General features: G+C 45.0%; 1 protein-coding gene across 2 annotated transcripts in view; it reads left to right on the forward strand.

Annotated features, from left to right (window-relative positions):
* The first annotated feature begins 842 nt into the window (after positions 1 to 842).
* The window catches only part of LOC136845315 (patatin-like phospholipase domain-containing protein 4), a 157,290-nt gene continuing 132,634 nt past the window's right edge, over positions 843 to 25,498 (forward strand). For both annotated transcript variants that reach the window (XM_067115530.1, XM_067115531.1), the window contains exon 1: positions 843 to 1,097. In XM_067115530.1, the coding sequence (XP_066971631.1) occupies positions 952 to 1,097 (146 nt within the window). In that variant the 5' untranslated portion in view covers positions 843 to 951. The remainder of the gene's footprint in view (positions 1,098 to 25,498) is intronic.

Below are 25,498 nucleotides of genomic sequence, written 5' to 3' on the forward strand. Positions count from 1 at the left end.
CTGCATGAAGATATAATTTAATGAAATTTTTCAATGAGCAATGTAGAAAAGGGTGCATATGATACAGTACAAGTGAGATAACTTGAAAAATTTACCGAAATAATACGAGAAATTTACCGTCTTTTGTTCGTGTTTTTACGATAATCACCGAGAGACTGGTACAAAACACGGCGTTTCGAGGAGTTTTTCTGCATAAAAACATGCACACACACGTAAGTGTTGTTCAGTCAAAAAATTTAATTAATAAATAATATCTCGGTGCAGAGCTCATCCTTAGAATTACCACACACACACACATACATACAATATATACTGTATATATATATATATATATATATATATATATATATATATATATATATATATATATATATATATATATATATATATGTATGTATGTGTGTGTATATCTAGTAGTGTGTGTGTATTACCATAAAACACGAATAAAAGACTAAAAACTTCTCACATTATTTCGGCAATTTTTTCACGTTATCTCACTTGTACTGAATAATATACACTTTTCTATACTGTTTAATATACACCATTGACCAATTTTCTATACAGTTCAGTAAAAATTTCATTGACCAATATTTATATTATATAGCTCTTTCCTTGGAATTATATATATATATATATATATATATATATATATATATATATACATATATATATATATTTATATATATATATATATATATATATATATATATATATATATATATATATATATATATATATATATTTACATCATAATCTGAAAAAACATTAACCTTTCCCTTACCGGTGTAGTAAGCAGGCACTCGAGGTTTTACGAGTTATATCTATCCTTTGTTATTATTCTCAGGCCTAGATTTCTCTTCTTCTGCTGTCGAGTGTCGAGATAAAAGAATTTCAGTCGTGCTCAGTTGATTGCATCGGCGATACCCCAACCATTGTACTGTAGTTAAAACAATGTCTCTGTCGACTGTATTTCGGTTATCTAGGACCGTATTAAGAACCGGAATTGTAAATTTAGAAAAAAGAAGGCCGCTGCAAATTATAACAAGTGACCTAAGGCCGCGATTCTTATCTGTTTCTAGTGTCTTCTGTAAAGACTGGTAAGCTTTTTTTTCCTTTATCCTAGCCTGTCCATATTCTAAGTAGGGCCATGGAGGCCTACATCCAGATTAAGTAATACCTGAAGTAGTATACGAGACTTGTGTGGATAATATTATATAATATATCCCAGCTTGCTTCGTAGCAGGACATAGTCGTCAATGCACCAGACGGGGTGCACTGTAGGCATTACTTAAGGTTCGCAGCATCCCTTGGCTGCAGCCCCTTTTATGCATTTTACTGTACCTCCTTTCATATTTTCTTTCTTCCGTCTTACTACCCATCTGGGCGAGTATAGAACGACGGGGCAGGTTCCATAGACGTAAAGAAGCCTAACCTCTCTTAGAATGCCAGGTCATGACAAACCTAACCTCTCTTAGAATGCCAGGTCATGACAAACCTAACCTCTCTTAGAATGCCAGGTCGTGACACAACCAGACCTTTCCTAGGTAGAACTATATAGTAGCTCCGCGACTGTTTTTACCTTGGAAACAGGTATTTTCTACACATTTAGGGCTTTTGATACTGGCGGTGCTTTTGTTTGTTGTCAGCCAAATGGAATGTCCCTTCGCCGTGTTTAGTACTGGGCGGGGGGCCCAGTACCCATACGTTAACAAGTTATTGCACTTGCTGGATGGGATATGAACCGTTCCAAACAGACGTACAAGTTATTGCACTTGCTGGATGGGATATGAACCATTCCAAACAGACGTACCAGTGCTCAGTCTTGGGAAAGTTGCGTATGGAAACCCCTTGTTGGATGGACTTCAGGGTTTAATTACAGGTTAATTACATTCGTGCGACAAAAATTGAAGGTAAATCCATAATTAGCAAACAAAAAACTGTAGAAAAAGTCAAGTTAGAAGGAAATTGCTGCCGCAAAGCTACTACTTAGATCTACCAACCTCACTTTGGGTGCTGTGCCCTGACCTGGCCGGGGTTGCTTCCCCCCCACCCCCAGACCCCCCAAAGTAACACTCAACATCGGAGACAATGAACTTGGCTTCCGCTCAGAGGTAGTCTCGTCATTCTCCAAACTACCCCCATCCTCTCCTAAGAATTGTTTCAGGGCAATTGCGAGGTTTTCCTCTTTGTACACCTTAGAATCTTTTTAATCTCAATTTCTCTTTCAGCACTGAATGACTTCATAGATGACAGTGCTTGATCTTTGGCCTAAATTTTATACTCCACTTTTATACTCCATAAACCATATATTTTCCACATATATATGGATAACCACAAGTTAACCATACTGTATATTTTACGTTAACTTGTGTTTTAGGCGACTAACCGTGAAGTGGTGAAAGTCATTTGTTATTGGGTTTCCCTTCCTCTAGGCCATATTCAACGTGTATGGGTGAACTAAGTGGGGCCCAGTTAATCTTTTCTGGAGAGGGGAGGGAGAGAGAACCAAATTTAAGCTCAGTTTACTAACAGGCAAATAGCTTAGGTATGAAATGCCCAAATAACAAAATCCTTTGGATAGACATTTCCATAAATTTCATGAGTAAAGGCCACCCTAAAATTCATAGCCTAAAGCTTGAAACTATAGCCAAGGGCAGTTACAGGGGAGCATCTTAACATTATCTTCCCCACCCTAACCAAACCTATGTTGGTAGAGTCTTGCCAGGCTGGCCCCTGCCTAACCTGACGTGGAATAGCGTGGGGTGAAAAAATGTGTAGGTTACTATACAAGGAAGCATGCATGTGCTGATTTTGAGTTGTGTGTTTTGTAATTTTATACAGGAAACTTGGCCGGGAGTAATCTAGCACATGCAGATCAAACCACAGCTCACTACTTAATTGATACTTTTTTGTGACAACACTTGTATGTTAAATGGCTATAAAACAGTCTGTTAGAAACCAAGAAGAAAAACCTAACTTTCATCAATTTGTGAAGAATGCTACCTCATAATTGTCAAAAATCTCTTAGGTTGTTTGAGTAAGTGAAGAGAATTTAAAGTAATTGTATTATGTGACTATGATAAATTTTGTATGCTTGATTTTCTTGCACACAATGAAAGTAATCACACTGCAAAATCATTTTATGGACATAGTTTAGATCTTTATTTAATGCAATAACAGTTTGTGCAATATACTAGAAATTAAACTTCTCTTTTTTATGCATGCATAAAATATTCATGACTGTATATGTTGACTAGTTTGTGATCATCACTAGTTATAATAAGATAAATTTTAGAAGGAAGCAAACAAAGGTCTGATATTTGCTGCACTTATTGCTTTCATCCCACACTGTGACAAACTATAGGGTAAAATGTCGGGATGCATCCTAACTCGGGATTCTAACTTAATCTAACCTAACTTAGAAGGCCATACAAGTTATTCCACTGCCAATTGTACAGTTGCATGGACACCCACCACTGAACTGCATAGACCTGATTTACAATGTTTCTTACTTTGAGTTTGGTAGGTTAAAGACTATGATTCATCCTAAATATTCCAATGAAAGTTTCCATTAAAGAGATTACAGAAAAACCACGTGCACAACATTTCCCGTGTTTGGAACCTTAACTGAATGGGACTAAACCACTGGTTGATTTGAGGTTTAAACACTCATAGCATTCAGCAAATCTTGCTTTGTACTTAAGAAGGGATGATTCCATGGGCATGGAGGAATAATAAAGTTTCTTGATACTTTATGTGAAATTGGTGAATGACATTAAATTCCCAGACAGTTTGACAAAACCTTGACATCAGGCAGTCGCTGTTAAATTTTAAAATAAATATATTGCATGTTGAAAACTTGGAGGAATCGAATGCATCCACGTACTTGAGCATGAAAATTTATGAAGTGAATTGGTCGAAAGTGGTAGATAACTGGTACACAACAGCAGACAAAAACCTCCTATAAGTGGTTGTAAATAGCTTATACACTGTAAACGCTTGTCACCTACCAATTTTGTCCAATGTTCACAAACTTGAACAGTTATATCTTTGATGGTAAATACAACACTATTCATCATAAGTCCTTGTAATCCTTATGGTAAAAATGCCAGAATGAATGTCATTTGACCATTTTTTATATCAGATTTGGTGTGGACAAGCAGTTAAAGTATTATGGTACTACTGTCTACTGTACTTTGTAACAATTTGGGTACAGGATAATTTCATTTTGTTCCGACACAATATACAAACCCTCGGTCCTTTACATTAGGGATTACTTTCAGGCGTAGGCTGGAAACGGCCATTGAACTTCAAACAAGGTGGTTAGGCAGTTAACTACTGTCTGGGAGGCGGGAGTACCGCCTGCCCGGATGTAAACATTCCAATTTGCTTTCGGCCGTCGTAGCACACGGACGTTGTTCTTCACTGCTCTCTGCCTGACAGCTTTCTTTTCTTCGCAATTGGTGGGAAATTTTACCCTTGTTTGTTATAGATTAATCATCCAAACCTTTCTATCCCCAGCGTGTATGTCCTGGGGTAGGGGGGTGAAAAATGTAACTGTTTTTGGTCTAGAGTCGACGTGGACCCACACGCCCTCTGTACATCTTGCAGGGGACGTGTGTGTTCACGCGATGACCCTTGTAGTGAGTGTTGCTCTTGGTCCCCTGAGCAATGGGGAAAGTTTAAGGGGAGGAGACGTTACCGTCGTAAGCCTACCAAGGAGTCGTCCAAGGGAAACACGCCCCCGACGACTCCAGCGGTGGCGAATGTGTCGGGCTCGTTTCTCCCTCCCGGCGAACTTCCCCTTCTTGCTCCCTCTCCCTCAGTTGAGGACTCCCCCTCCCCTTCCTCTTTCGTTTCATCGTTTGTGGAAGGGCGCGGGGGAGAGTTGGACCGGGACATCCTCTCGGAGGTTTCTTCCCGTTCCGGAGGGGAGTTTTTTCCTTCGGAGCGGGTAGAGGCTTCCTGTACTAACCCGACTCTCGCTTCAGGTCTCGGGCTGGATAGCCAAGCTACGAACCCAACCTCAACCTGGCTACACCTGGGCCTACCTGGCACAACACTAGAGGGATTGGCTCCACTGGCCCCCGCTCCAGTTACCACTCACTCGGCAACGACAGCCACTACTACGACCGTCACCATGTCCAGGTTTGCACAGCTCCCAGTGTCGGTAGCATCACACCTTGACACCCAGGTATCGGCGTCCCCTGCGTTGCAACACGCTGTACTGCTGCCGCCTAGCTTCCTGGCCCTGTTCACACGAGCTGGCCCCGCCTACATGGTGACATCATCATACCCGTATGTGACTGTCGCTGCCCCTGTTGCTGACCCTGGCCTGTCTGCATCCACTGTTCCTCGCCTTACGTTCCAGCCCGACCCTTCGTCTGTTCCTGTCCTCATCCCATCGACTCTGGTGTGGCCTGACATGACTATCCACGCGGGAGGGGCGGCGCCTGCATTCCCGGCCCCGCCCACTTTTGTTCCTGGCCGACGAGCAGCTGCTTCCACCCAGGCAAATGCTGGCTCGAGCTCTGCGGTCTCTGCCCGGGATGTACCTTTTGCTGCAGCCCCTCCTGCTGTTCCTGAGTCTTCAGCCACGCTCTCCTGGCTTGGGGACCTGACAGCGTTCCTAAAGCAGATGGTGAAGAAGAAGAAGAAGAAGAGGTCTAGGAAGGTGTCGTCGTCTTCATCTTCGTCTTCGTCATCATCATCGTCTTCGTCTGCTGCCTCTTCCACTTCTCCTTCCGAGGCTTCGCAGCCGAAGAAGAAGAAGCCTGCTTCTTTCCCCCCCCCCCCCTAAGAAGCCTCGCACCAAGGCTTCCAAGGGTCTGCCTCCTTCCACAGGGAAGGCAGTGGGATCTCTCGTCGGCTCTTCCTGATCCTCGGATCAGGGAACCACATCCCTGGCCTCCGGGTCAGTGGCATCGGGAGCCAAGGACGTGCAGACCAAGGCCTGCAACCCCGCTGCACCTAAGAAAATTCCTGCTTCGAAGGCCAGCGAGTCCGCGTCGGACACTCGTTCGCGAGTTGCTCCAGGTCCCCAAGGAGACCCAGGTACCCCAGTCTGATACGGGAGAAACTTCTCGCTGTACAGACCAGGGCGTGGGGCGAGAGAAAGAGCCCGAGCATGCAGGTGCTCCGGCTCTTCCTGCTGGCACTCCTTTAAGTGCCAAGTCAGGTTCCCGGGGTAGCGCTTCAGCCCCGCGTAGCCGAACGCAAGGAGAGGTGGAGAAGAGGTCCCCTGCTCAGTCTTCCCGAGAGGTTACGGCCTCGAAGAAGACTGGGGCGCGTCCAGAGGACAGCGCAAGCTCACACCAGCCAGCCGCGCGCTCGACTCCTCCCAGTCCCCGGCCACGTCTGCGCGGCCAGCCTGGCTCAGGGGAGGCGAGTGCGCGGCTCGGCTCTCGCGAGCCGCTCCGCTCTCTTCGGGAGATTGCTTTGCCTGGGCTAAAGCAGTCTCCTCGACCCAGGAGCTCGTCATCACCGCGGGTTGGTGACTGCTCTTGGCCCACTGCCTCTGCTGGTTCTGCCAGTAAAGCCAGTGGGAGCGCCCGATCATCCTCGCCTGTCCCCTCCACCCCTTCGGTTTCTTCCAGGGGGCGCGAGTCGGAGAGGAGGAACTCTGGAGAGTGTTCTCCTCAGAGTTCTACTGTGTGGGGGTACAAACCTGGCTCGGTTCTCGGCTCGACCAGGTCTTACGCCCACGTGGTTCAGGAAGGTCCACGGGGGTCTGCCGAGGTTCTCCCTCCTGCGGGGAAAGTAGTTCGGGAGGACCGCACTCTGGAGGGACTCGAGGGTCCTCTGCCCCAGGATGCGGACACCCCCGAAATACAGAGGACTTTTGCGGAGGTTATCGCGCTGATTCGTCAGCACAATGGCCTCGGGGAAGGGACCACGGCCTCATCTGTGGATCGTCCGTCGCGCCTCGAATCCTTCTGGGGACCCAAGAAGGAACCCAAGACTTTGGTGGGGCTGCCATGGTCCACGCTTGCCGAGGGGGTACTCGACCAGGTGAACAGTCTTGTGTCTGGGCAAGACAGTTCGCTTCGTTCAAGCCGCTCGGACAAGCTTCTTCCTCCTCCTCTGCCTCGACAGAAGCGCTTCTACTTACCAGTTGAAGGGGCGTTACTGACTAAGCAGGTTGACCCGGACCTGACTCGTCTGGATCTGGGTCTGTCGTTGCAGCAATTGACTGCAGTGAGTATCTCCCCTCTCTCAGCAAGAAGCTGCAACCCTGGAAGCCACCGCCATGGCGGCCTTCCAAGCAGTCTCCTGGCTCGATCTGTGGTCCTTCACAGTATCAGGCGCTATTGTACCTGGGGAGGACTCCGCCTTTGGGAGACTGTGCCAGTCTAGGGGTAGGGCTATCTCCTACCTCGCCCACCAGACTGCGAACCTGTGGGCGAATCTTGTGCTAAAGCGAGGGGATGCCGTTCTCTCTCGCTTCGCCAGGTCTGTAGGTCCCGAGTCAGCTATCGCCCTGCAGGATGGACCATTGCTGGGTTCCTCCTCTCTCTTCCCCAGAGAGCTGGTGGACGCCGCGGTGGACAAGCGCCGTGCCGATGACAGCTACCGGCTTGTCCACCACGCAGTGGCCAAGACCTCTGGGTCTTCGCATTCCACTGTGGCCAGGTCTTCGGGCCAGGCTGGCACTTCCTCGGCCCCTAAGAAATCCCAGTCTTCGAAGGGGTCCCGAGGAAACACCCAGCCTTCTTCTTCCTCGAGAAGGGGGGTCCCTCCCGCCCTTTTCAGCCCACTTTCCAAGCCGGTAAAGGGGGCAAGGGTAAGAAGAAGAAGGGGAAACGCTAGGGGCAGCGTTCCCCCCCAAAAGCAGCTGAAGGTGGGGGGTTGCCTGTCGAGCCATTGGGCAACTTGGCAGCGACATGGAGCCAAGACCTGGATAGTGGATGTCCTTCAGGAGGGATATCTACTACCCTTCGAGTCTCGGCCTCCCCTCACCTACTCTCCGGTCCATCTCCAGACTTATGTTCCAGGATTGTCGAAGGACACCGCACTACAGCAAGAAGTGAAAGCCATGCTGAGCAAGGGTGCTGTAGAAGTTGTGTCGGACCAGTCTCCAGGCTTTTACGGCCGTGTCTTTCTCGTAGAGAAAGCCTCAGGGGTATGGAGACCGGTCATAGACCTCTCTCCCTTGAACCATTTCATTCGCCAGACTTGGTTCACAATGGAAACAACGCAAACCGTGGTGGCCTCCATCAGGGAGAACGACTTCATGCTTACGGTGGACCTGAAGGATGCGTATTTCCAGATACCCATTCATCCGTCCTCTCGCAAGTACCTCCGCTTTGTCCTCGGGGAGGAGTCGGTCTTCCAATTCAGGGCACTTTGTTTCGGGCTCTCAACCGCTCCCCAGGTGTTCACGAGAGTTTCTCCCTCGTGTCAGCTTGGGCCCACTTGCACAGGATGTGTCTTCTGAGGTATCTCGACGACTGGCTAGTCCTGGTGAGCTCTCGCTCGCAGTTGCTACAGGACAGGGATCGGCTCCTCGAGTTTTGCCGGGATCTAGGGATCGTGGTAAACCTGGAGAAGTCAGATCTCACCCCCCAAGCAGAGGATAAAGTAGCTGGGCATGCTGATAGATACAGTGGCAGCGAAAGTCTTTCCCTTGGACTCTTGTATCAGCAAGTTCAGGCAGGCAGCACAGCTGTTCCTGTCACGGCAGGAGCAACCAGCTCTGCAATGGCAAGTCGTCATCGGTCACCTGTCGTCTTTGGAGAAGCTAGTACCTCATGGGCGTCTTCACCTGCGGTCTCTCCAGTGGAGACTAAAGGAGTATTGGTCCCAGTCCCAAGACCCCTAGTCCTTCCTCATCCCTCTTTCCGAGGAGGTGAGGAAGGACCTTCGCTGGTGGTCAGATGACAGGAACCTCTTGATAGGAGTATCCCTGCATACTCCCCCTCCTGACATGCTTCTGTTTTCGGACGCATCGACCAAGGGATGGGGCGCACACCTGGAGGAGTTGCTGACTTCGGGAGTGTGGCACCGAGACGATGAGCACCTTCACATCAACATCCTGGAACTCAAGGCAGCCTTCCTGGCCCTCCAAGAGTTCCGGGATCGAGTGATGGGACACTCCGTGGTACTGATGAGTGACAATACCACTGTAGTGGCATACGTCAACAAGCAAGGGGGACTGGTGTCCCACCAGCTTCATCAGTTGGCTCACTTGGTAGAGCTGTCAGCCAGGTACATTCCAGGCAAGAGGAATGTCGTTTCAGACAAGCTCAGCCGCCAGAACCAGGTGGTAGGGACCGAATGGTCCCTCCATCAGGAAGTAGCGGAAAGGCTGTTCGACCTATGGGGGCGTCCAGCCATCGATCTGTTTGCCACCCGGCACAACAGAAAGCTCCAGGTCTTCTGTTCTGTCGTGCCGGACCCATGGGCCGCTGCGGAGGACACGTTCCAACACCCGTGGGACAATCTCGACGCATACGCCTTTCCTCGCGTTCTGTCTGATTTTCAAGTGATCAGTGATGATCACCTCGAATCTCAGAATGACTCTGGTGGCACCCAAATGGCCCCAGGCTGTTTGGTACCAGGACCTGCTAGCTCTCCTCTCCGAGGCGCCGAGAGAGATTCCCCCCTGGCCCAACCTCCTGCGTCAACCTCATGCAGAGCGGTTCCACCTGGCAGTGTATTCCCTGTGTCTTCACAGCTGGAAGTTATCCACCATCTCTTGCGAGCGAGAGGCTTTTCACGCCGCGCAGCAACAGAGATGGCAGGATACCTCAGAAGATCCTCCACAGTGGTATACCAGGGAAAGTGGTCCGTCTTCTGTGGTTGGTGTCGTCGAAGGAGTATCTCTCCGGTCAGAGCTACTGTTCAGCAGGTTGCAGACTTCCTCGTCTTCCTTCGCCGAGAGAAGCTTCTCTCCGTTTCAGCTGTGAAAGGCTACCGCGCTGCACTCGGCCCAGTCTTACGGCTGAAAGGAGTAGACATCTCCTCCTCCTTCGAGATTTCTCTACTCATGAGAAGATTCGAACGGTCTTGCCCACCCAGGGATCTCAGGCCCCCTGCGTGGGACATGACTCTCGTCCTAAGGAGCCTGACTTGTGCACCGTATGAGCCTTTACGAGAGTCGTCAAACAGGGATCTGACCTTCAAGACCGTCTTCTTGCTAGCCCTGGCATCGGTGAAGAGAGTTGGCGAACTTCACGGACTTTCCTTTGATGTTAAACACTTGAGGGGATGGGGGTCAGTTACGCTCGATTTTGTCCTGGATTTCGTAGTGAAGGCTCAGAACCCTTCGGTCCCTGATGCACGGTTCGAGTCCTTCACAATCCCCTCCCTAGAGGACTTTGTAGGTAATGAACCAGACGAGATGCTACTGTGTCCTGTTAGAGTGCTGCGGCGCTATCTGAAGAGAACTCGGCGCCTCCGGCCTGAGTGTCGATGACTCTTCGTTAGCACTGGCTCGACCAAGAAAGAAGTGTCCAAGAACACCATCTCTTTTTGGCTTCATGAGACGATAAGGAGAGCGTACCCTGCTGCAGGAGAAGACGACACTGGTACGCTTCATCCGAGAACTCACGAGGTCCGCAGCATTGGTCCGTTCCTCGCATTCTGGAAGAATATGTCGGTGTCACAGGTGCTGAAGGCGAGCGTGTGGTCCCAGCAGACTACCTTCACCTCCTTCTACCTCCGGGATGTTGCGCACAAGTCCTTGGACACTTTTTCCTTGGTTCCTGTGGTGGCTGCTCAACAAGTTGTGTAGCTTATCCAGCTCCTCTAACAGGACAGGTTGCATCTCGCCTAAGTTGTACGGTTGTGATTGGGAGATTGAATGTGGAGTGACTGGCCTCTCTTCTCTCTCCCCATCCTGGCTTTCTTCCCATGGGCAGGGAGCGGATGTGCCGTTACAAGCTGGATCTGGCGATCGAGACAGGTAAGCACATAACGGGAGCTCCCGTTCTGTTTCCGTTCAGGTTAATAGAAGCAACCCCATTCCATCCTCTTGCAAGGGGAGGAAGGAGACGATGACTATAAGACAAACCCAATGCTTGTATTTGCCTTATTGTCATCCGACGTCATATTCTTCCTAGCCTACTTTGCATGAACTGACGTCTCCTCTTTCATGCAAAGGGACCCAGAAGTCTGACAACTGATCCTGCGTTTCTTACAACCCAATCTTTTGTCAGAGGCAGTTTTTCCCTTCCTCGCTCTCACAACCAGGAAGGGAAGACAAGGTGGTGAACTCCAGTCAGTTCAGAGAGACTTTATCAGATTCCTCCCTCCAATCAGTAAGTCTCCTAATGTAAAGGACCAAGGGTGTGTATATTGTTTTGGAACAAGTAACAATTTTTAAAAGAAAATTGTATTTTTCCTAACTATAAAAACCCAAGGTCCTTTACACTTTATGCCCACCTCATGCCACCCCTCAATCTGATACCTGGGCCGAAAGGCAAATTGGAATGTTTACATCCGGGCAGGCGATACTCCCGCCTCCCAGACAGTAGTTAACTGCCTAACCACCTTGTTTGAAGTTCAACGGCCGTTTCCAGCCTATGCCTGAAAGTAATTCCTAATGTAAAGGACCTCGGGTTTGTATAGTTAGGAAAAATATAATTTACTTTTAAAAATTGTTATTTATCACTTATCTTGTCCATCAGGACTCTTACTGAAGACCCCAAATGGGCCATAGTAATCACTATCAAACTAAATTTCTGTTCAAATCTTGACTTGAGGCAGGCAATGGGATCGGGTTCGGAAGCATGGGAGCCAGGTAAAGGAAAGGGTGGTATAGTATGAGGACTGGGAATGGGAGACTATAGACACAGGTTCAGAAACAGGAGGAACAATATAGAGGGATGAATAAATTTGTTTTTATTTAGCATTTCCCAACGTTTTGAGAGAGAGAGAGAGAGAGAGAGAGAGAGAGAGAGAGAGAGAGAGAGAGAGAGAGAGAGAGAGAGAGAGAGAGAGTGTAATTGTCGTAAGTGAGTGCTTCGGTTGTTGGAAGAGGGATGAGGTCGTTAGTTTGTTTACGGCGCTGTCTGTCTGTGGAATATGTGTGAGGATTTTTCGGTTTTGAAGGCAGTCTTTTTGAGTCTTGAGTCAGAGCTAGTGCTGGTCTGTCGTTTGGTTTGGACAGTTTTTTTGTGCTGATGCAAAGTTGTTGTTTTCCCTTGTTAGTGTGCTGTTCTTGTTGCTGTATGTTCATGAGTCGTGTGTTTTTCTGTTTTGGTTTGGTTTGTGTGGTTTTTGTGCTGTGTTGGCGACCGTGGGCGCCTTACTCCATCTTCCAGCAACCGAGGACCAGGGTGAGTGTTGTGTACTTTTTTTGTGTTTTGAAATTCCGCCACATAATATTTGGCGCCCAACGTGGGGCAGCTATAAATTGCAGCTGCAATTGAGGTTGGTGGCTGGTAGTGTGACTGAAGAGAAGGATGGAAGAGGAACTGGTAAGGTTGAGAGAGGAGAATACGTGGTTGAGGGGTGAGAATGAGAGATTGAGGAGTCAGTTGGAGGAGGTGGAGGGAATGCTAGGAAGTGCAAAAGAAGAAATGAAAGGGAGATGAAAGAGTCAGAAGAGAGAATGGAAGAGAGGGTGGATAAAAAGTTGGAGGAATGATGAAAAGTGTGGAAGAAATGATGAAAGGTATGTTCAAAGGTGTTTTTTTGGAGAAGGGGCTGTTGGAGGCAGGTTCTCTGGAACGTGTGAAGGGGCAAGAGAGAAAGAAAAGGAGGAAGAAGTGAATGGAAGCGTGAGTGATGAAAGTGATATGGGAATAGGAAGTAAGAAACGAGGGAATGAGAGGCAGGGTAAGGAAAAGGGAATGAAAAGCAAGGGAAGGAACAGAGGGAAAGTAAGGATAAGTCAGGGAAGAAAAAGGGAAGAAGGGAAAGGGAAAGGAAACTGGTAAGAAGGGTAAGGAAGTGGGAAAGGCAGGAAAGAAGGGAGAGGGTGAAGGCAGTAGTGATAGTGAGGTGGACGGAGGTGAGTGGATAAAAGTGGATAAAAAGAGGGGAGAAGAGTGTAATGAGTAAGATGAATGTAAGTGCAGAAGTGGACTCTTTGTATTCGGAAGAGGGTATGAAAGGACAGAGCTAAAGTAGCGAAAGTGAGAGTGAAAGTGAGAAAGAAGTGAGAAAGGCTATGTATGTGAGGGAGGTACCCGGTGTGAAAGGTATAATGAGTATGGAAGTAGGGATGTGCATGATTTCTTTAGGGAGTATGAAAGGTTTTGTCAGGATAAGTATGGGGAGAGTAAGAGAGTGTGGGCACGAGAATTAGGAGAATATTTGACTGGGTTTTGCTTGATATGTATAGGGTTATTATGAGTGTGGGAGATGTTGAGTATGACAAGGTGAAAGCTAGACTAGTTGAGCAAGCGAGGCGTATGAAAGCGAGTGTTAAGTATAAGAGGAAGAATGAATTTGATGAGGCAAGAATGAAAGCTGGGGAAACCTTGTCACTGTATGCTTGTAGGCTGGAGATGTTGGCAAGGAAGAAGTTTGGGGATGATGGGATAGATGAATGTAAGGAATTAGTAAGTGGGAAGTTGTTAGGGACAGTGCCAGATGGAGTTAGAGAATTTGTGAACTTGAAGCGGAAGGAGAAGAAAAGATGGACGAATGAAAGGTTGACTTGGGGAGAAATTTTGGAAATTGTAGAAGATTATGAGCTTGACAGGGTTATAAAAGAGAGCAGAAGTGTAAGTGTAAGGGCTGGGGTAGATGAGAGAGTGCCAGAGTTTGGAAGCTTTAGGGATGCAGTGTTGAGGGGCCCAATGAGAATGGCCGATAGTGTAATAGATAGGAGTGTAAGAGCAAGTAATGTGGAGGTGCCAGTGAGGATGAATGATGGGTTTGTAAGGGAACAACGGGTTGGACGGGTTAGGGATAGTAGTGTACAGAGGGGAAGGTCGATGAGTGGAAGTCGAGCGAAGTGTTTTAGATGTGGAAAGGAAGGACATACAAAGAATGAGTGTAGGTGGGCTTTAGGAGCGTGTTTCGAGTGTGTGGGCAATCGGGACATTTGGTAAGGGAGTGTACTGAAGAAGGGGGGTTAAATGCTACAGGTGCGGACAGGTGGGTCATATTGCTAATGGTTGTAGGGGTACCCGAGTGAATGTAATATGTGGCAACTGTGGTAAGAATGGGCATTATGCGAGAATGTGTTCAGAACCGAGAGCGAAGTGTGTTGAATGTGGAATGGAAGGGCATGTATCAAGTGTATGTAGACGAAAGAGGGTGACTGTGACAGCGAATTCGGGAAACTAAGTGTGAAGGGGGTTCAAATGGTTGGATCCTCCAGGATGCAAGCGGTGCGTGTGATGCATGTACGTGAGGGGTTGTTGCATGAGGATCAACAATTGGTTTTGATAGAGTATGGTAAAAAACGTAAGAAAGGGAAGAACGTAAGTAAACTGAATGGACGTAAGTTGTGTGATAGGGGTGTGAGTGCCAGAGTGGAAATGAGTGATAAAGCGTGTAATACGGATGAATGGGATGGTATGGATAGAACGTATAGCATATGCGGGTTTGATATAACTGAGTTGACTGAACGTGTAGGGGTTAGTGAACGGTTGGAGGTGAGCGAAAGTGTAAGAGTAAGAGAGCGTAGCAGTAATATACGAAGTGATTGAAAGCATGAATGAATCGTTGCAAGAATTGGAAAGGTCAATGAGTGAATGGGATGGGTTAGTTGAAGAATTGGGGAGGTATTTGGGAACGAGTTAGAGGGTATAGATGAGATTGTGGATGAAATTGAGAGTGGTAATAGTGAAGAAGATAGCGTGAATCTGAGAGAGAATGGAGGAGAAGATGTGAGTTTGAATGTTGCTAGAAGAGAGAATGATTCTGAGAGAATGAGTGCGTGCCCAAACATAACGCGATCTAGAGGACCTGCTAGTGAGCATCCATTTGCTGCAATACCTAATACTAGAACTTGACCGGACATAGTACACAAGTCAACTATCAACAAAGTCTAAATCGTGGAAAATTATCTCCAACTGTGACAATACATCAAAATGGGTAAATCAGTCATAAAAGGACTTAACACTGACTAATTTATAAAAAGGCTACCAAATGCAAGAAAACTTCACCAATTGGGCACAAAAAACATCAACCAGAGAAGCAAAGAATTCCAAAATGAGCTGCTTCATACTACTGGTCTACAGTCATAAGCTGGTAGAAACAAACTGAATAAATTTTTGCTGAGTTGTATTTCCCCAAAAGTGGGTAGGGCCAGTCACCTACCCAATTAAATATTAGAGCTACTTAGAATTTCAGAATTTTAGCTGCCATGCAAGTTGAAACTAATAGCTATGTTTGGTAAGTTACTTATATAAAACCATACTTTACATTCATACTTAATTAAGTAAGGCGATTTGAAAGAGGTGTGAAAGGTGTTGGTTGGGAAATGCTAAAAGGGGGAGAAATATAGAGGGATGAATAAATTTGTTTTTATTTAGCATTTCCCAAGGTTTTGAGAGAGAGAGAGAGAGAGTGTAATTGTCGTAAGTGAGTGCTTCGGTTGTTGGAAAAGGGATGAGGTCGTTAGTTTGTTTACGGCGCTGTCTGTCTGTGGAATATGTGTGAGGATTTTTCGGTTTTGAAGGCAGTTTTTTTTGAGTCTTGAGTCAGAGCTAGTGCTGGTCTGTCGTTTGGTTTGGACAGTTTTTTTGTGCTGATGCAAAGTTGTTGTTTTCCCTTGTTAGTGTGCTGTTCTTGTTGCTGTATGTTCATGAGTCGTGTGTTTTTCTGTTTTGGTTTGGTTTGTGTGGTTTTGTGTGCTGTGTTGGCGACCGTGGACGCCTTACTCCATCTTCCAGCAACCAAGGACCAGGGTGAGTGTTGTGTACTGTTTTTTTGTGTTTTGAAATTCCGCCACAACAATAACATCATCCGAAGACTTGGTAGAATCCTGGCTAGCTAAAGTCTACTATTATTGGCTCTAGAAGCTGCCTTCCTTCTTCCTGTCTTTCCAATTTAGCTAAAAGTGACCTTAAATTCTTCCACTTTTACTATCCAGTCTTTACATTCCTCACACGTCAAATCCACTGAACATACCTGTCCCCTACAATCTGTACAAAGGGTATGTGGGTCGTGCCTAGAAGCCTTTGTCAATCTTGTATTGCAGCCTTTGCTGCAATACCTAATACTAGAACTTGAGTCGGACATAGTACACAAGTCAACTATCAACAAAGTCTAAATCGTGGAAAATTATCTCCAACTGTGACAATACATCAAAAATTGGGTAAATCAGTCATAAAAGGACTTAACACTGACTAATTATGCCGAAAAGGCTACCAAATGCAAGAAAACTTCACCAATTGGGCAAAAAACATCAACCAGAGAAGCAAAGAATTCCAAAATGAGCTGCTTCATACTACTGGTCTACAGTCATAAGCTGGTAGAAACAAACTGAAGCTCTTTTGCTGAGTTGTTCCTCTCTTTCCCCAAAAGTGGGTAGGGCCAGTCACCTACCCAATTAAATATTATTTTGCAGTAATTTCAGAATTTTAGCTGCCATGCAAGTTGAAACTAATAGCTATGTTTGGTAAGTTACTTATATAAAACCATACTTTACATTCATACTTAATTAAGTAAGGCGATTTGAAAGAGGTGTGAAAGGTGTTGGTTGGGAAATGCTAAAAGGGGGGAGAAATATAGAGGGATGAATAAATTTGTTTTTATTTAGCATTTCCCAAGGTTTTGAGAGAGAGAGAGAGAGAGTGTAATTGTCGTAAGTGAGTGCTGTGTTGTTGGAAAAGGGATGAGGTTGTTAGTTTGTTTAAACGGCGCTGTCTGTCTGTGGAATATGTGTGAGGATTTTTCGGTTTTGAAGGCAGTTTTTTGAGTCTTGAGTCAGAGCTAGTGCTGGTCTGTCGTTTGGTTTGGACAGTTTTTTTGTGCTGATGCAAAGTTGTTGTTTTCCCTTGTTAGTGTGCTGTTCTTGTTGCTGTATGTTCATGAGTCGTGTGTTTTTCTGTTTTGGTTTGGTTTTGTGGTTTTGTGTGCTGTGTTGGCGATCGTGGACGCCTTGTTTCCATCTTCCAGCAACCCAGGACCAGGGTGAGTGTTGTGTACTTTTTTTTGTGTTTTGAAATTCCGCCACAACAATAACATCATCCCAAGACTTGGTAGAATCTGGCTAGCTAAAGTCTACTATTATTGGCTCTAGAAGCTGCCTTCCTCTTCCTGTCTTTCCAATTTAGCTAAAAGTGACCTTAAATTCTTCCACTTTTACTATCCAGTCTTTACATTCCTCACACGTCAAATCCACTGAACATACCTGTCCCCTACAATCTTTTACAAAGGGTATGTGGGTCGATGAGAAGCCTTTGTCAATCTTGTATTGCAGCCTTTGCTGCAATACCTAATACTAGAACTTGAGTCGGACATAGTACACAAGTCAACTATCAACAAAGTCTAAATCGTGGAAAATTATCTCCAACTGTGACAATACATCAAAAATTGGGTAAATCAGTCATAAAAGGACTTAACACTGACTAATTATGCCGAAAAGGCTACCAAATGCAAGAAAACTTCACCAATTGGGCAAAAAACATCAACCAGAGAAGCAAAGAATTCCAAAATGAGCTGCTTCATACTACTGGTCTACAGTCATAAGCTGGTAGAAACAAACTGAAGCTCTTTGCTGAGTTGTTCCTCTCTTTCCCCAAAAGTGGGTAGGGCCAGTCACCTACCCAATTAAATATTAGCGCTACTGCGAATTTCAGAATTTTAGCTGCCATGCAAGTTGAAACTAATAGCTATGTTTGGTAAGTTACTTATATAAAACCATACTTTACATTCATACTTAATTAAGTAAGGCGATTTGAAAGAGGTGTGAAAGGTGTTGGTTGGGAAATGCTAAAAGGGGGGAGAAATATAGAGGGATGAATAAATTTGTTTTTATTTAGCATTTCCCAAGGTTTTGAGAGAGAGAGAGAGAGAGTGTAATTGTCGTAAGTGAGTGCTTCGGTTGTTGGAAAAGGGATGAGGTCGTTAGTTTGTTTACGGCGCTGTCTGTCTGTGGAATATGTGTGAGGATTTTTCGGTTTTGAAGGCAGTCTTTTTGAGTCTTGAGTCAGAGCTAGTGCTGGTCTGTCGTTTGGTTTGGACAGTTTTTTGTGCTGATGCAAAGTTGTTGTTTTCCCTTGTTAGTGTGCTGTTCTTGTTGCTGTATGTTCATGAGTCGTGTGTTTTTCTGTTTTGGTTTGGTTTGTGTGGTTTTGTGTGCTGTGTTGGCGACCGTGGACGCCTTACTCCATCTTCCAGCAACCAAGGACCAGGGTGAGTGTTGTGTACATTTTTTTGTGTTTTGAAATTCCGCCACAACAATAACATCATCCGAAGACTTGGTAGAATCCTGGCTAGCTAAAGTCTACTATTATTGGCTCTAGAAGCTGCCTTCCTCTTCCTGTCTTTCCAATTTAGCTAAAAGTGACCTTAAATTCTTCCACTTTTTACTATCCAGTCTTTACATTCCTCACACGTCAAATCCACTGAACATACCTGTCCCCTACAATCTGTACAAAGGGTATGTGGGTCGTGAGAAGCCTTTGTCAATCTTGTATTGCAGCCTTTGCTGCAATACCTAATACTAGAACTTGAGTCGGACATAGTACACAAGTCAACTATCAACAAAGTCTAAATCGTGGAAAATTATCTCCAACTGTGACAATACATCAAAATTGGGTAAATCAGTCATAAAAGGACTTAACACTGACTAATTATGCCGAAAAGGCTACCAAATGCAAGAAAACTTCACCAATTGGGCAAAAACATCAACCAGAGAAGCAAAGAATTCCAAAATGAGCTGCTTCATACTACTGGTCTACAGTCATAAGCTGGTAGAAACAAACTGAAGCTCTTTGCTGAGTTGTTCCTCTCTTTCTTAAAAGTGGGTAGGGCCAGTCACCTACCCAATTAAATATTAGCGCTACTGCGATATATTTTCAGAATTTTAGCTGCCATGCAAGTTGAAACTAATAGCTATGTTTGGTAAGTTACTTATATAAAACCATACTTTACATTCATACTTAATTATAGGTTTAGCTACAAATCCCAACTTTCCTACCCAAATAATTGTTAGATACAGGCTGGGAGTAGGAGAAACACATGAATTCATACACATCAACAACAATGATAAAAAAGCATATACATTAAACCTTATAGGATTCACTCATGTTACGTGACAAAAAAGTGCAAGTGAGGTGTTGGTGGAGGAGGTGGCTGCTCGTCCCGCCGATTCTGTTAGGCAAAGGTCACTGTCATACTCCCTTAAACCTGGGAGGAGTCATAGTGGTAGCCCAAGGGAGGTCGGTGCCATCTGCCCACAGGTAGTCGCCGCCTCAGTCTGACCTGTTACTGCATCCCAGGTTGTGACAGAGAGCCATTGGAAAGGTGTCTCTATGAAAGTGCATTGTCTTTCTTCGAGTTCTGAGGAGTCCAGTCCCAGGCGCCAATGGCATTTTATGGACAAATCACAGCCACTGAAAAGGCGTGCATTAGATGTGTCCCACTCTCCTCTGGTGCCCTACAAGAGGTTCAGAGAACCTGCTCGCAGCCCTCGTCTGTCCTGCAGTTACTGGGACAGCCCAGAGCGTTTTTCTTCAGAGCGCTTGGAGGTAGAGAGCCAATATCAGGCTCCCAAACTCTCTGCTTCTTACTCTTGTAAACACTCCTTTTCATCTAAGAATCTGTGGTCATTTGAGCACCCGAGCGCACAGCAGCTCCTGAGCTCCCATTAGTGTCTGAGCGCCCGAGAGCATCTGAGTGCCCAATAGCGCCTGAACATCCAGCCTCAGCTTTCGAGCATGTGGTGCCAGATCCAGTGTTTGTGGTGCCAGCCTTTGCACAGCTGACGCCTTTTCTTCAGACACCTGCCTCAGGTACTCAACGCCAACTGGACAGTATATTGAGCCTGCTCAAGAAGGCTCCATCAACTCCTCAACCTCCAGCAGACTTGTCTTTGCCCGCGATGTAATCGGATGTGGAAAAGGAAGTAGATCAGGACACTCCTTCGGCTTATGCGGCCTTTACGAGATTTTTGCTTGCTAGTTTTCTTGATTTCTTCTCACCAGCGGGACCGGCTTCGCCAGCTTCAGCATTTTTAACGAGCATCCAAACTCCAGTAGCCTTCCTAAGATGGTGCTTTCTTCCTCAGCGAGGAAAGCCTTAACCGAGGTTGAGGGTTGGCTCTCTGAGAAGAGAGAGCAGGGAAAGGCCTCCTTCAGTTTTCCTCCTTCCAGGCTGTCTTGAAGGAGATACTTATCGTACGCCACGAGAGAAGCTCCTTCCTTAGGAGTCTCTGCCTCCTCCCAAGGGGACTTCTCTGGGCTGATTGATTCATCCTGAAGGTCGGCTTTTTCATCTGCCAAAGTTATGTTCTCTGCAACAGAACTGGACCATCTCCTCAAGAACCTTTTTAAGGTTTTTGAAGTCCTGAGTTTCTTGGACTGGTCTGTGGGAGCCCTTGCGCATAAAATTAAGAACTGTGCTGTTTTACCTGACGATTGTTCCGTGGACTGGCTCAGTGTCCTTTCTTGTACAGATAAGGACATTAGAGATGGCTCCCAGGAGTTGGCCTCTCTTTTTGCTATGGGGGTACTCAAGAAGAGAGAGCTTTGGTGTTCGTACACCACTAAGGGGGTCACTTTTTGGAAGTCGGCGCTTCTCTTCTCTCACCTTGACCGTTATCACCAGTTTCCACAATCAAGAAATCGTGTAGGATCTTCTAAAAAAGTCATCGCAGGACCTCTTGGCCCAGTTGACTAGATGCCCTAAGGAGATGACTGCCTTCGGCGCCAAGATGACCTCTTCTCTTCAGCCACAGCCCTTTCGGAGTAGCAGACAAAGGATGGATGGATGTATGAGTTTTAGGGCAAAAGCCCAGGCGCTGGGGCCAAAGAAGCCATTCAGCGCCGTAATGGAAACTAAATAAATTATATTATGAAAAATGAGTTAATGAGTGTATGATGAAGATGGTTCATAGATAAATTACAATATGATAAATGAATGAATTAATGAAGAAAATGCTTAATAAATAAATATATATATATATCTATGATGTGATTAATAAAATATAATTAAATTTTATTAAAAATGTTTATAGACTTTAAAAAGGAGATGAGAGCAGAAATATCTGCTTCATCTCCCAAAATATCACAGAGGGATTTACCTCTAAAATATCTCTCTCTTTGGTTAAAATATCTGGGGCAAGCAACCAGAATGTGCTCCACTGTTAGCATCTCACCACATAAGCACACTCTGGGAGGCTGCCCCCTTCTAAAATAAACTGATGGGTCAAATAAGTGTGCCCAATCCTCATTCTGCTTAAAACTATTTCTGTTCGTCTATCCGACTGGAAAGACGAAAGCCACGGCAATATACTATTTCTGATTTTTCTATACTTTTCTATTATTGGCAAGAGAAGAAGTCCATCTTTCTTGCCATTTGTTTAAAATATAAGATCTAAAAGGACCTTTTAGGTCTGTATGAGGCACTTTACTAAAGGCTGTTTCTGAAGAGACACTAGCACCTTTTTCCCTATCTGCCATCTCATTTCCACAAATCCCCACATGAGAAGGGACCCAACAGAAAGAGACAGATTTACCCAGATAATACAAATGGAAGAGCGATTCCTGAACTTTTTGAACTAATGGATGGAAGCTATTGAAAATTTTTTATTGCTTCTAAAGTGCTTTTGGAGTCCGAGTAGATGACGAAATTAGTGTCGCTACTTTCAAAAACTATATCCAGGGCAGAGACTATGGCTGTTAGTTCTGCTGTGAATATGGATGCAAAGTCAGGCAGTTTAGCTGTATATGCTGTATCACCAAGGATAACTGCACAGCCAACACCACTATCTGACTTTGATCCATCAGTATAGATTTTTGTCACATTAGTATGGGCAGTATCGTGCTCCAAGAACTTTCCCCTAATCTCTTCCTCAGGACAGTCTTTTTTGTTATATGCTTTTTTGCACACGGATGCTGCTGGGATAAGCCATGGAGGATACACAGGATGTTTCACTTCCATGACTTTCTGGGATTTAAGATGACTATCCCTAACATCTTCATTTAGTCTAATTTGGAATGGTCTAGAGGCTCTTGTACCAGAAAAGACCCGTGAGTCTGCTTCCCTCAGCACTTGGAAGGAGGGATTTTTGGGAGCACTTTTAATTCTAGCCATGTACCTTAATCCTAGTTCTTGCCTCCTTAGATCAAGGGAAGTTGGTCTGTATCAACATATATGCTTTCAACAGGCGAAGTTCTAAAAGCTCCTGAGCATATTCTCAGCCCCATATTGTGTACAACGTCCAGTTCCTTCAGCTTGGTTTTACAAGCTGAGGAATAAATCTGACAGCCATAGTCTAGCTTGGATCGACACAACGAGTCATACAGTCTCAGCAGGGATTTTTATCAGCTCCCCAACTAAATCCAGAGACAACCTTTAAAATATTGAGAGATTGTTTAACATTAGTCTTTAAGGCATTTATGTGGCTGGCCCATGTCAATTTCTGGTCAATGGTCATTCCCAAAAATTTTACTTCCTTTTCATAAGGAATGATAGATCCTTTTAAACTAAGGGTGGGAACCTCTTCCACACGCTGGCACCTAGTAAATCTTACAGAAACTGTTTTTGAGGAAGAGAATTTAAAACCATTCTCATCAGCCCACTTTGTAATAGCATTAACAGACCTTTGCAAATGTTTACATACTGACGAGGCATCATATCCTGTGCAGTATATTGCAAGGTCATCAACAAAAAGCGAGCATTTAACAGGTGATGATATTTGTTGCACAATACTGTTTATTGCAACTGAAAAAGTGTCACACTTAAAACACTTCCTTGTGGAACACCCTCCTCCTGCATAAAAGGTTGGGAGAGTGTGTTGCCCACTCTAACCTTAAAAATCTCTCTGTTAAAAAGGAATATATGAATTTAATCATTCTTCCACATATGCCCATTTTGTGCAATTGTTTTAAGATGCCAATTCTCCAAGTAGTGTCATATGCTTTCTCCAGGTCGAAAAATACCCGATAGTCTGACATCGTTTGGCAAATCCTTGCTGGATTTGATTGGTCAGCCTCAGCAAAGGATCAAGGGTGGAACGATTTTTCCTGAAACCAAATTGAAATGGAGTTATTAGTCCTTTAGTTTCCAGGTGCCAAACCAATCTGGTGTTTATCATTTTCTCCATCAGCTTACAAACACAGCTGGTAAGAGCTATTGGTCTATAGCTGGTGGCTTGGGAAGCGTCTTTATTAGGCTTTTTATGGGGACAATTATGGATATTTTCCAGTCCTTGGGTAAAATTCCAGTTTCCCATATTTTGTTTATAATCTTGAGTAGATACTTTTGGCATCATCTGGGAGGTGTTTAAGCATTTCATATAAAATTGAATCACCCCTGGAGCTGTTGATTCAGTTGAAGAGAGTGCTTCAATGAAATTCTCTTAAGGAAAATTTGTGGTTGTATGGTTCAGATTTTCCTGAATCAAATTTCAGAGTCATTTCAGCCTTCCGAATTCTCTGAAATTCTAGAGAATAATTATCAGGGCTGGAAACTTGAGAAAAGTGTTTTCCCAGCTCACTGGCAACTTCAGTGGGCTCTGTGATCAGAGTGTTATTGACTTTTAATGAGGGTAATGGTGACGCAACAAATTTTCCACTCAGTTTCCTAATTTTGCGCCACACCACTCTCAATGGAGTTTTGGAATTGATTCCATTGATATAATAAAGCCAACTCTCTTTTGGCTTTCTTATAAAAGCGCCGCTGCTTGGCTAACGCACGATTATAGATTAATTTAGACTGAGGGGAGCCACTAGTTTTGTATCGTCGGTAGCACTTCCTAGTGACTTTCCTCAGAGTACCACATGTCTTATTCCACCAGGGAACTGCAGGTCTGCGAGGTTTACCTTTTGTCTTAGAGATCGAGCCCTCGGCACTCTTCAGAGTGGATTCAATGAAGTAGTCATAGGCATCCAGGTGAGAATGAAATGACTCAAATTCCTTATCTAGATTGACTCCTTGACTGAACTTGTCCCAGTCAGCATCCTCTACCTTCCACTTAGGTAATGTTTCAGATGGGGCATTTACAGCATATTTCAGATGGATCGGGTAATGATCACTGCCATTCAAATCTTCATTAACAGACCAGTTAAAGTCAAGGTGGATATTTGTTGAGGAAATACTAAGGTCCAGTGCAGAAAGATGATTATGATGAATACTGTGGAAGGTCATTGACCCATTATTATATAGTGCAACATCATTCGTATCAATAAGGTCCTCAATTATTTTCCCTTTGCCGTCTAAACACTGACTTCCCCAAAGGGGGTTGTGGGCATTAAAATCTCCTAATAAGAGAAAAGGAGCGGGAAGTTGGTTAATCAAGGACTGAATATCTCCAATGTTAAAAGAAAGGTCTGGTGGGAGGTATAGTGAGCAGACCGTAATCCTCTTGTCTAAGATGGCAGACACTGCAACCGCTTGGAGAGTTGTATTTAGTTGTATTGTGGAGTGCTGCAAAGACTTATTGATAATAATTGCAGCACCTCCATGAGCACGATCACCAACTGGGGGAGTAGAACTAAACATGGCATAATCAAGTCCAGGGTTGTAAGGAGAGTTTCCTATCATTGTTTCTTGCAGGCATACGATCCTGGGCTGAATTCATTCATTAAAACTTTAAGATCTTCAGAACGGGCTCTGAGGCCTTTGCAGTTCCACTGGAGGATGTCGTAAGTGAATGTAAAAAAGTTAAAGTACTACTTCCCACTCACTGGAGGAAGTGCGATCCTAGGTTGGAGAGGAAAGTTCTCCTTTATCAGAGGTGGTTTTTTTGATCCCTTTTCGTCCTTGTTAGAGGTCGGGGTTTTGGCTTTCCATCAGATTTTGTGTTATGCCTTTGATGGTCAGGTGTTCACTGGTCTTCTGAATATTGTTGTTGCTGTTGCTTTGAGTCTTAGGACGGCATGACTGGTAAGCACTCACCTGGCTTTGGGCTTTATATACATTTGGACTCACCTTTCTGGGTGGGGAGATCTCTTCAGCAAACACTGAACCCATTTGATGTTTTTATTATAAAACCCTCATCACTGGGGGATGTGTTCCTTGTGCGCTTTCTTGTGGAAGCAGCTGCTACCTTATCCCTGTTGTTAGTGGTAGTAACGACCGAAGGGTTAGAGTTTGCTCTCCTTATTTGGGGCTGTTCCTTCGATTCTTTCTTGGTGGGAATGTTCGCATATGTTTGCAAGCTTTGTTTGGGTGCTGAATCTCCTGCCTTTACTTTTGTTTCCACTTTGTGGTGTAGATTGTCCATGCTTTTGAAGTGCAGTGTTTGGTACTAGGCTTCAAAGTACTTCGTGATTCAGGGTTCTGATTATTGTTTCGGCCGATGTAGAAGCAGGTTTCCAGAGCCTACTAGTAGATGTTATTGGAGGCTTTGCTTTATTAGATTCTTCATCAACCTTATGACAGAAGCATAAGTGGAGTTGGCACTTCTATTCGCTGCCATTAC

The sequence above is a fragment of the Macrobrachium rosenbergii genome, chromosome 13 (genome assembly GCF_040412425.1).
Source record: "Macrobrachium rosenbergii isolate ZJJX-2024 chromosome 13, ASM4041242v1, whole genome shotgun sequence".
In the NCBI taxonomy this organism is placed as follows: domain Eukaryota; kingdom Metazoa; phylum Arthropoda; class Malacostraca; order Decapoda; family Palaemonidae; genus Macrobrachium; species Macrobrachium rosenbergii.